The following is a 12,036-nucleotide window of genomic DNA, read 5'->3' as shown; positions in this document are numbered from 1 at the left end:
GTAGATCATTGTATTCTACTTTTACAATATCTTTCTAACCATATACATTTTACAACAAAGGGTTACAGAACGATTTTCAAAGACCAACTCGACCGATCCACGGCAACGTGTTCCTTTAAAATGTTCTTTAATGCACAATGTTGAGATTGAGTAGACTTGTCTGTGACAAAACAGCAGGTGTCCAGAGCCTTTCAAAATATTTGTTTGAAGTATAAACTGGTCAATAACAATAACCATGGAGAGCAAACGACAGATGTTACCTATCGAGTGTTTTACATCGATAGTAATCTTTTATTGTTAAAAACAAATCTGTCATTTGCATAATAAATCAGTTGAGTGAGTGAACCGCTTTATTGGATATTTAGTCTACAATCTGCACAGAAAGCACCATGAAGGGAATCCTGTAAGTGTTAAATTGTTGTAGTATTTGTTATGTTTGAATTAAAGTTTTGTACTGTCCAAATTGAAGTTGTTACTTGATAGCGGGAGTATGTGGTGTATCGAAGTCGGTGCTGTCTTCCGTGTAGGCTCGTGGGGGACGGAGCTCTGCTGGCCCACACGTGTACTCCCACACGAAGGCCTCCGACTCCATAATACTATGCCGTGCTCCGGGAAGACCGTCATTGCACAAAGTACAGGCCGTATAGGTCGCAGTGGGACAAGACTACGGAAATACACCATGAACCCACATAATACATGAATGCCCCACTCTCGCTATTAATGTTTAAACATTATTTATCGTGAGGAAGTGATTTTACGTTTTAAGGTCAAGTGTTGTTTTTGTGAGTTGTTCGTTTCAGACATTCCATTTCATTTAAAGACAGTGGACACTATTGGTAATTGTCAAAGACCAGTCTTCTCACTTGGTGCATATATCTCAACATATGCATACAATAACAAATCTGTGAAAATTTGAGCTCAATCGGTCGTCGAGTTTGCGAGATAATAATGAAAGAAAAAACACCCTTGTCACACGAAGTTGTGTGCTTTCTGATGCTTGATTTCGAGACCTCAAATTCTAAACTTGAGAGCTCGAAATCAAATTCGTGAAAAATTACTTCTTTCTCGAAAACTACGTCACTTCAGAGGGAGCTGTTTCTCACAATGTTTTGTACCATCAACCTCTCCCCATTACTCGTTACCAAGTGAGGTATTATGATGATAATTATTTTGAGTAATTACCAATAGTGTCCACTGCCTTTAATGTGATCACAGAAAAAGAGAGAGAGTGATAATTTTCAACCGAAATTGATTTAGCTAGAAGTTAAATTGAATATTGTGTTTAAAATGGCCAGGAATGCATAAAACAGCCGCGGGTGTGATAAATGCTTGGCAATTCAGTCATTAACAATACATTTTGTGTGTTCTCTACACCAGAAGCATCCGATTATTCTTCGGGCTTTGTATTGCGGGTAACTTTCTGATGTTTGCCTTGTACCTTCTTGTTTCTGTTGGCTCATCAAGAAAGCCTGTGGACGCCACTGCACTAATGTAAGTCACACTATTGCAAACATTTTTTATTTAAAGGATGTTAAATTTGCATCGGGGATAAAGATTAATAATGCTTTTTTATTTTTTTTTATTTTTTTTACCGTACACCGATGTGTGTAAGCACTGTATGCTCAGTAATTTCCCGAGTCTTCTAAATGAAAAACATCAAAGGCATATTTACTCGGGTGGGATTCGAACCCACTGTTTGATTTAGTAAGAACAATATTATAGAGTTTTTGTATTTGCGCCAAAATCCATCAAATTAAGAGGCTCCTGATTGCTACTCTTGGCTCATTAAGAAAGCCAGTGAACGCCTTATGCACTAATGTAAGTCAGACTATTGAAAACATGTTTGATTTAATAAGAACAATAATAATAGAGTTTTTGTATTTGCGCCAAAATCCATCAAAAGGGCTCATAGCGCACGAGAGTGATTCATCACAAGCAAGAGGAACACAAGACAAAGAACAATTTAACACAAACACCGCCCTAACATTTCAAAACATTTTTGTAGGGAAAGGTTTCATTTGAGTTTATTAACAGTTCTCTCTGTTGACATTTCTACGTTTAGGTTATATGTAGATTCTGTTGCTGCTTCAACAAAAGAAAATTACATCAAAGATGGAAATGTTGCTGCAACGAAAGAAAGTGACAATAAAGATGGAAATGCTGTTTCAACAAAAGAAAATGAGAATAAAGATGTAAATGCTGCTTCAACAAAAGACCAAAACACCAAAGATGGAAATGCTGCTTCACCAAAAGTAAACGAGAATAAAGACGGAAAAGATGAAACCAAAAAAGGAAACGACAATAAAAATGGAATTGCGGCTTCAACTGAAGAACAAAACAATAATGACAGAAATGCTGTTTTAATCAAAGGAAATAATTCCAACGATGGAAATGCTGCTTCAACAAAAGGACATGACAATAAAGATGGAAATTCTGCTTTAACACCAGGAAAGAACATCAAATATGGAAATGTTACGTCAACAAAAGAAAATGACAACAAAGATGGAAATGCTGCTTCAACAAAAGAAAATGACAATAATGACAGTAATGCTGCATCAAGAAAAGAACGAAACAATAAAGATGGAAATGTTGCGTCAACAAAAGAAAAGAACATCAAATATGGAAATGTTACGTCAACAAAAGAAAATGACAGTAAAGATGGAAATGCTTTTTTAACAAAAGAAAACGACAATAATGACAGTAATGCTGCATCAAGAAAAGAACGAAACGATAAAGATGGAAATGTTGCGCCATCAAAAGAAAAGAACATCAAATATGGAAATGTTACGTCAACAAAAGAAAATGACAACAAAAATGGAAATGCTGCTTCAACAAAAGAAAATGACAATCAAGACAAAAATGCTGCTTCAACAAAAGAACAAAATAATAAAGACGGAAATTCTACATGGCCGAAAAATTTAACGAATGAGCAGATATTCGTCACAAATGTGGAAAACTACCTTAAGGGTCTTAGTGAAGGGAATCATTGTAAGACTTTCTTGCGGAAAGTTATTCAAAGGGCAAAATCAAGAACAAACGGATGGCAATCTTTTCAGAACCATTCGTTGCTCGACAGCCAGTTCATTCGTTATTTGGTAAGTGGACACTGCTCTTAAAGGTCGTGGATTCGAATCCCATCCGAGTCATATGCCTGTGATTTTTGTTCACAGAGCTCTGGAAAGTACTGAGTATACAGTGCTAACACACATCGGTGTATAATTATGGGGAAACCAAAATGATTTTACTTCATCCCAGATGCAAATTTCCATCTTTAACAATGGTCTGCAAAAGTTCCATTGAATCAGGAGAACAAAGGGAGGACGTACTCAGTTTGGTTTTAACATTCTCGGTTTAACAAAAAAGAAGGTCACATAAATGGTATAAAGTTATAGGAACACATTGCCTTGGATGGGTCGAGTTGGTCTTTAAAAAGCGTTCTGTAACCGTTTGTTATAAAATGCATATGGGTAGAAAATGTTGTAAAAGTAGAATACAATGATCTACACCAACAATGCCTCGAAATTGCGTGTTTTTTTTTTTACCTCGTCGACTAACACTGTCGACCATTATGGGAGTCAAATAAATGGCCTACCGTGTTAGTTCGCGACCTAAAAGGAAAACCGTGCAATTTTGAGTGATACTTGTGTGGATAATTATATTCTACTTTTAAAACATCTTTCTAACCATATGCATTTCATAACAAACGTTTTCAAACGCTTTTTATAGACCAACTCGTCCGATCCAATCCAACGTGTTCCTTTAAAGGCACTGGACACTATTGGCAATTACTCAAAATAATTGTTAGCATAAAACTTGGTAACGAGCAATGGAGAGCTATTGATAGAATAACACATTGTATAGCATGACAAGCATCTGAAAGCACACGACTTGTGCGACAAGGATGTTTTCCCCCTAATTATTCACTCGCAAGTTCGACGACCAAATTTTCACAGGTTTGTTATTTTATGCATAATGTGGAGATACACACAAAGTCATTGACAACTATACCAAAGTTGTCCAGTGCCGTTAATTTAATCATCCAGCAACCCCATCGGATTGTGTCAGTCTGATTTTAAATCATGGAAATATAAGCGCCACACATTTATCGATTCATAATCGATCCCTATCGATCAACATTAAACGCAATTTGTCCTATTTATTTGTTGGTCCTAGCCGAGTGGCGTGTAGTGGCCAGGCGGTCAAAGGGCACTGGACTCTAAGTCTAGTGTTTCTGTTCAGCGGAATGTGGGTTCGGGTATTGACCCAGTTCCATGGCTCTGTTCACCGTAAGCAAATAGTGAGCTTCCGGAATCAGTCTGGGCCCAATTTCATAGAACTGCTACAAGCACAACAATTTGCCTATATAGCATGAAATTTTAGCCTTGATAAAAACAGGAATACCAACCAAATTTCCATGTGATTTTCAGGAAACAACAGCTGAAAACCAGTAACAAGCAAATGGAAATTTGGTCGGTAATCCTGTTGTTATAAAGGATGAAATTTCATGCTAAGCAGATTTTTGTGCTTAGCAGCTATATGAAATTGGCCCCTGGTCTCGACATTTCGAACAACACACTCTGCTTGTCTATAGGAGAACAGAGACAAACATTTTAGAAATGGAAAATGCTCTCCTTGTAATTTGTTGTTGACCCAAAACATATATTTCGTTATATTCGTCTTTGGAAGGAGCCGTTGTTGTGTTATCGACATTTTGAACACCGCCCTCTGTCTTCAGGAGACCACTAAAACACAATTAGAAATGGGAAAATGCTCCCTCTGCAACTTGCTGTCGACCCTAAACCTGATATATTTCGTCATATTTTGATTTTATGAGACTATGAACAACTAAAAGTTGTTTAACCTTTGAGTTTGATTTTTCTGACAACCCATGTAGAAATGTCCAACATCGGTACGAATGAAGATGATGTCGGACCAACCTGCGAGGCATTTCGCTGCGGAAACACCCATCTTGGCCTGGAATAAACACTATAGCAAGGCAGAGTACCAGCGACTTTCCAAATTTGGTGGTAACTTTGGATGGAAAGATATGAAGGAGATGAGTAAGTCAGCTTGTTTCGGCATAGTCTTGGCTTAAGACGACAGTGATGATAGTGGATGTGTACTATACTACGCTCAGTGTAGTACACTATCTACTATCAGTCAATGTCGTCTTGGGCCAAGACTAGTTCAGGGAAAGCTTCGCTACTTTAAAGGGTTTTTGATACCGTTTGTTTTGGGCCATATAACATTAATCCCTACTCACTGTGAATGAAGATGTATTTAAAATAATTTATTTGTTACAAGTTTCAGCTTCATTATTTGAGAAAAAACGTGAAAATCACAGAGCGATGTTTTCAGGAATGTCGCGGAAATACGGTATTTATCAGTACTGGATGTCGTCATCTCGAGCAGATAGATAATGTTGTAATTTTCCCATTCATCATGAATCTTGAATTCTGAAATGTTATACTCTCCTAAAAGCATTGCTGCTGTCCTGGAGAGGGTGGGTTGCAAAATCCATTTGTGCTCTGTGCTTATGCTGTCAATACTGTGCTTATCAGATGGTGCTGTTGTCAATTTGTCCTGAGAGAGATTTGAAGCTCAATCCCTCTTATAGCTGGCAGTGCTTCTCTTTGGAACCCGTTCAGATTGGTTGCAGTGACTGCAGCCACTGGTAGCCTGTTCCAAATCCTAACAGCTCTTGGGAAAGGGCTATAGAGGTAGCAGTCAACTCTGGCGAATAGTTGCCTGTAGGTCAGACTGTTTGATTGGTCTGGTTGATTGGTCATGATGTCACCGTCATACATTAAATTATCCTCTGCATGGGCCCAAATTCATAGAGCTGCTTAGCACCAAAATTTGCTTAGCATGGAATTTTTGCCTTGATAAAAACAGGACTACCAACCAAATTTCCACGTGATTTTCATGCTAAGCAAACAACAGCTGAATACCAGTACCACGCAATATGAGACAAATTGAAATGTTGTTGGTAATCCTGTTTTTATCAAGGAACAAATGTCATGCTAAGTAAACTATAGTGCTTAGCAGCGCTATGAATTTGGGCCCCAGGTCCCAACATATCGGATGGGACTTCCAAAACCCCTCCTTCTGTTTTTTTTTATATATTATTTTTTATTTGTCCATTACTTATGCAATGTTCAGCGCTCTAGAGCATGTCAACATGATTAAGGCGATATATAAGTGTTGGTATTATTACTATTATTATAGGTACACCAATTATTATTATTATTATTATTATTATTTATTTATTTTTGTTTTTGCAGGCGTCGCTTCTGCCCTCGCTCTCTTAAACTCCTCCCACAACAGATACATGTTTGACGATCGTATGGTGAAAGGTAGCATTCCTAACGACAAGAAATGCATACGATGTGCGGTGATTGGAAATGGTGGCATGCTCAACGGTTCGATGATGGGCAAAGAAATCGATGCAAACGATTATGTGTTCAGGTAGGCTGCTTCAAAGGGAATGGCCACTATTGGTTATTACTCAAAATAATTGTTAGCATAAAACGTAGTTGGTAACGAGCAATAGAGAGCTGCTGATAGTATAAAGCATTGTGAGAAACGACTCCCTCTGAAGTATATTTTCTTTTAGAAAGAGGTAATTTCTCACTCAAATAATAAACTACTAAAGCTGAAGCATTATGCATCTGAAAGCACACAAAGCAATGCAACAAGGGTGTTTTTTCTTTCATTATTCTCTTGCAAATTCGATGACCAATTGAGTCCACATTTTCACAGATTTGTTATTATGCATAGTGTTGGGATACACCAATTAAGTGAGAAGACTGGTCTTTGACAATTACCAAAGGTGTCAATGCCTTAAAACGACGGTACAATTAGTCTTGGTTCCAAGACCATTGGTGTTGGGCGGTCACACACAACCAACGTTCCGATTATGCACGGCAAAAACTGTCCACGCTTGTAATGAACGAACGCTAGCGGGCGCTGTTTCTCTGATTTACGGATCTCACCATAGACCTTATCGCAAATACCAATGCGCAAGCGCAGACTGTTGAATGAGGTGCATTGTGGGATATATATGAATCAAATTTGTAATCAGCTAGACCACAATGCACCTAATTCCAAGCTTTACGCGCGCGCCCCAGTATTTGCGAAAAGGTCTATGTCCTGTGCTCACCATAGACCTTTTCGCAAATACTGGGGCGCGCGCGTAAAGCTTGGAATTAGATGCATTGTGGTCTAGCTGGTAGCAAAATTTGATTCATATATATCCCACAATGCACCTCATTCAACAGCCTGCGCTTGCGCATTGGTATTTGCGATAAGGTCTATGGTGAGATCTAAATCAGAGAAACAGAGCGCCCGCTAGCGTTCGTTCATTACAAGCGTGGACAGTTTTTGCCGGGCATAATCGGAACGTTGGTTGTGTGTGACCGCGCAACACCAATGGTCTTGGGACCAAGACTACGGTACAATGCGCAAAAGTAACATAAAAGATAACTTTAAATAGCCATTTCAAATTCTACTAATTCCATTAAAAAAAAACACGCATTTTCTGTTTTACATGTCAGGGTAAATACAGCTTTAACCAAAGGTCACGAGAGCGATGTTGGTACCCGGACGTCTTTCTATTGTTTCACGCTTGTAACCTACTACAATTCCATCGCTCAACGATTCAGAACCGGGTTCTACGGTGCACCAGCTGACGAGGTAAATGTCATAATGCAGTTCTGTATTCATTACGTGTTTTGGTTGAGAGAATTTTCCTCTTGTAAGTTTTCTGTTTTTGAAACCACACATTTTAAAACAAAACAAAATATAATCTTAAAGACACTGGACACTATTGGTAATTGTCAAAGACTAGTCTTCTCACTTGGTGTATCTCAACATGTTTATACATAAAATATCAAACCTGTAAAAAAAGACTGTAGAAAAAATACCCTTGTCACAAGAAGTTGTGTGCTTTCAGGTGCTTGATTTCGAGACACCAGTTTGTACACAGTTCGCCGTGTTGGGGAACCAAATCTCTGGGATAGAACCTACTGTCAAACCGAACTTTTGTGTTTTTGAGCAAGACACTAATGGATCGAACATTAAGCCATGTGGCCATTGTACCAGAATTGATACAGTGCATTTTCAAAATAGCAGAGCTCAGGGGCAATACTACAGTGGTTATAATAATGGCAGTTTATATAGCACACATCCATGAACCATGCTCCTGGGGGCTGAACAATAAAAAACCCTATTAAAATCCATACAGTTATAACACCTCGGAGAAAATACAGTTAAAATGTAATTAAATGCAGTACCTGTACACAACAATCAATAATTGAAAACATGAATAATTTGACATTTTTGACGCGTATATTCTTTTGTTCCGCTCGCCCCTTCTTCTCCACCCTTTGTCAACTGTAACCCGAAGTAGTATTTTGATCATTCTTATTTAATGTTGTTACATTTTTTTTTTGCAGGGTATACGATATGTGTTCTTTGCAAATAGTTTATGGACTTACAAATTTATCTCAGATGTTTTGAACAAACGGCGGCCGACCAGGGTTTCTTCAGGCAAAGGATGGTAAATATCATATGTGTTAAAAGAAACCATGCAGAGAAAACCAATGGGATTAAATAGTTACATTGTTATTTCATATAAACACAGAATGCGAAAGAAAGAAGAAAAACGGAAATTCTGCTCCTGTAGATTCTGTCCCCCATAAGGCAAACTGTGCCCCCTTTCGAAATTACGGCTTTGGCTCTGGATTCGGCTTCAGGCTCCGTCCTCTCGTAGGCAAAGCACGTACGCAAAGCACGCTCAGCATTGTTAAAACAACTGCGGGGCCACGCAAGCCTAAACCGAATCCAAAGCCGAAGCAGTGGTTTCGAAAAGGGCTTGATGTACAAACTTCTTTTGACAGCGCCCTCTTTTGAACCTTTCTCCTCCAAGCCATGCTAATTTCTCATATGATGGACATCAAGATCTCAGGCAGAAGGAATTCCCTTGGACACCGATACCTCCTCCAGTCTTTCAGAGATCTCAAGGGTCTTCTTAAGGATTCGTATTGTTCACAAAAGCGCAATCTACTGTAAAAGATCTACCCTCACATTTTGTTCCCTTATTTCGTCCAGATGTTTCCCCAGTGCTTTCCGAATGGTGCCAAGCGATCAGGAACTACCTTTCACTTTCACCTGCCAAATCTTGTATGGGTGAAACCATATGAATGTCCTTCTGTTTGTGTTTGTTGTCAATCTAGGCTCCCCCTTTTTTATATAGATTAATCAAAACTAATTTTAAAGGCACTGGACACTATCGGTCATTACTCAAAATAATTATAAGCATAACACCTTACTTGGTAACGAGTATAATGGAGAGCTGTTGATAGTATAACACATTGTGAGAAACGGCTCTCTGAAGTAAAGTAGTTTTCGAGAAAGAAGTAATTTCTACGAATTTGATTTGGATACCTCAGAATTAGATTTTGAGGTCACGAAATCAAGCATTTTAAAGCACACAACTTCGTGTGGCAGGGGTGCTTTTTCTTTCATTATTATCTCGCAACTTCGACGACTGTTTGAGTTCAAATTTTCACAGGTTTGTTATTTTATGCATATTGAGATACTACAAGTGGGAAGACTGGTCTTAAAAAAGATCGCTACTACGTGAATAGAAAATATACAAATATTTTGTAAGTCATTAATTGAAACAAATGATCTACTTTTGCTTTCTCAATCTGTTTGAACTAATTTCAGGTGGATGATGCCGCCAAAGTTTCCAAAGCAACTAACAGCGAACAACATCAAGCTGGTTCACCCTGACTTCATGAGATATCTTAAACTAAGGTAGAATATCTTCACTGTTAAAACACACATCTCACACTCTGAGACCTGGGTCGAAATTGACCACATCTCACACTCTGAGACCCGGGTCGAATTTGACCACATCTCACCCTCTGAGACCCGGGCCGAAATTGACCACATCTCACACTCTGAGACCCGGGTCGAAATTGACCACATCTCACACTCTGAGACCCGGTCGAAATTGACCACATCTCACACTCTGAGACCCGGGCCGAAATTGACCACATCTCACACTCTGAGACCCGGGTCGAAATTGACCACATCTCACACTCTGAGACCCGGGTCGAAATTGACCTCATCTCACACTCTGAGACCCGGTCGAAATTGACCACATCTCACACTCTGAGACCCGGGTCGAAATTGACCACATCTCACACTCTGAGACCCGGGTCGAATTTGACCACATCTCACCCTCTGAGACCCGGGTCGAAATTGACAATATATCACACTCTGACACCCGGGTCGAAATTGACCTCATCTCACACTCTGAGACCCGGGTCGAAATTGACCTCATCTCACACTCTGAGACCCGGTCGAAATTGACCACATCTCACACTCTGAGACCTGGGCCGAAATTGACCACATCTCACACTCTGAGACTCGGGTCGAAATTGACCACATCTCACACTCTGAGACCCGGTACGAAATTGATCTCATCTCACACTCTGAGACCCGGTACGAAATTGACCCGGATTCAGGATCCCAGGGGTTCTGACCAAGATTCGGCGTCAGTTTGACCCATTTTTGATAGTATTAAACATTGTGAGAAACGTAGTTTTGAGAAAGAGGAAATTCTCACTCAAATATATTCAAATCAAAATAAAAAGACTTCAGGTCTGAAGCCCTTTTTGGGCATCTGAAAGCGTATCACATTATCGTGCAGCAAGGGTGTTTTTTATTTCGTTATTCTCTTGCAACTTCAATGATCAATGGAGTCAAAATAATCCCAGATTTGTAATTGTATGCATATGTTGGGATACACCAAGAGAGAATACTCGTCTTTGACAATTAATACTTAAGGTGTCCAGTGGCTAAAATGACGGGGGGGGGGGGGGGGGGGAATACCACATAAATAACAGGGTTTTGTTTTAACTTTCAGTTGGGTAAACTCCCCGGCCAAATTTAGAAGCGTTCATACACCTTCAACGGGTGCCAGTATGCTGCTTCTGGCGTTACACACATGTGACGAGGTTTGTATCTTTTACATAACTTATTAATATTCTATTTATTGTGAATCTTGTGGAGATTTAAGCGGCAAGGTTTCAACACAGAAAAGAAGGATCAATTTCTATTTTGTTTTTTATTTTCTTATAGATACAGTTGAAAAGCACGAATGATTTGAAGTTTAGTATGGTGTGTAAATTGGCAATCAAGATGCTGCGTGAATGTGGGTCTGAAAGCAGAGTTTTCTTGGCCTCGGTGCATATAGGGCCATTTCGAAATTACGATTTGGGGCTTGACGTATGTTCCTTCAGTGATTTAGAAAACGTGCGTTTTTCATTCAGGGTTTCTATCATGCGAAAGAAGCCCAAATTCTATGCCGTGGTTTCGAAAATGTACATGGAATTGGGCCATCATGATAATGTTCGCAAGATCAAGATTTAGTCAAATTTTATTTCATAACGCTGTTTGTAAAAAAGAAAAAGACAAAAAGAAGAGGTTTATTTCACAATCGAACAAATTTGACGGCATTTCAGTCAAAATGTGTATGTATTCTTGGGTCCACCGTTGATGATCAATATTAGTAATATGCAGTGCTAGTGCAGCGCTATTCCAAAGAACATGAACAAAATAAATAGCGCTCTACAAAATGTAGCACTCCTGTTTGGGGAAAATGGCGGGTCTTGGACGACAACTACCGAAACAACAACCACCATCATTATGCTATTTATTATTACCAGGTAAACGTGTATGGTTTTGGAGGAAGCGACGCCAAGTTTTCCGACCATTATTATGACAAGACCTTCTACAAACGGGTTCATTACGCCAACCACGACTTCAGGTCAGAGGACAAACTATGGCACCTTCTACACGAACGTGGTATTATTAACTTGTACACAAGAGCTTAAAGGCACTGGACACTATCGGTAATTACTCAAACCTTACTTGGTACCGAGTAATGGGGAGCTGTTGATGGTATAAAACATTGTGAAAAACGGCTCCCTCTGAAGTAACGTAGTTTTCGAGAAAGAAGTA

General features: G+C 39.2%; 1 protein-coding gene across 1 annotated transcript; it reads left to right on the top strand.

The window, feature by feature from the left end:
* Window positions 1–2,646: 2,646 nt before the first annotated feature.
* On the top strand, window positions 2,647–11,909 carry LOC139941775 (alpha-N-acetylgalactosaminide alpha-2,6-sialyltransferase 2-like). The gene is made up of 9 exons (XM_071938391.1): window positions 2,647–2,652; window positions 2,967–3,095; window positions 4,895–5,060; window positions 6,285–6,468; window positions 7,557–7,695; window positions 8,457–8,560; window positions 9,733–9,822; window positions 10,940–11,030; window positions 11,742–11,909. Exons 1-9 carry the CDS (start codon window positions 2,647–2,649, stop codon window positions 11,907–11,909), a joined length of 1,077 nt encoding a protein of 358 aa, XP_071794492.1.
* The last annotated feature ends 127 nt before the right edge of the window (window positions 11,910–12,036 follow it).

The sequence above is a fragment of the Asterias amurensis genome, chromosome 9 (assembly GCF_032118995.1).
Source record: "Asterias amurensis chromosome 9, ASM3211899v1".
NCBI lineage: Eukaryota > Metazoa > Echinodermata > Asteroidea > Forcipulatida > Asteriidae > Asterias > Asterias amurensis.
Note: the sequence above shows the minus strand (reverse complement) of the source record. Positions and strands in the feature narration are given on the sequence as shown.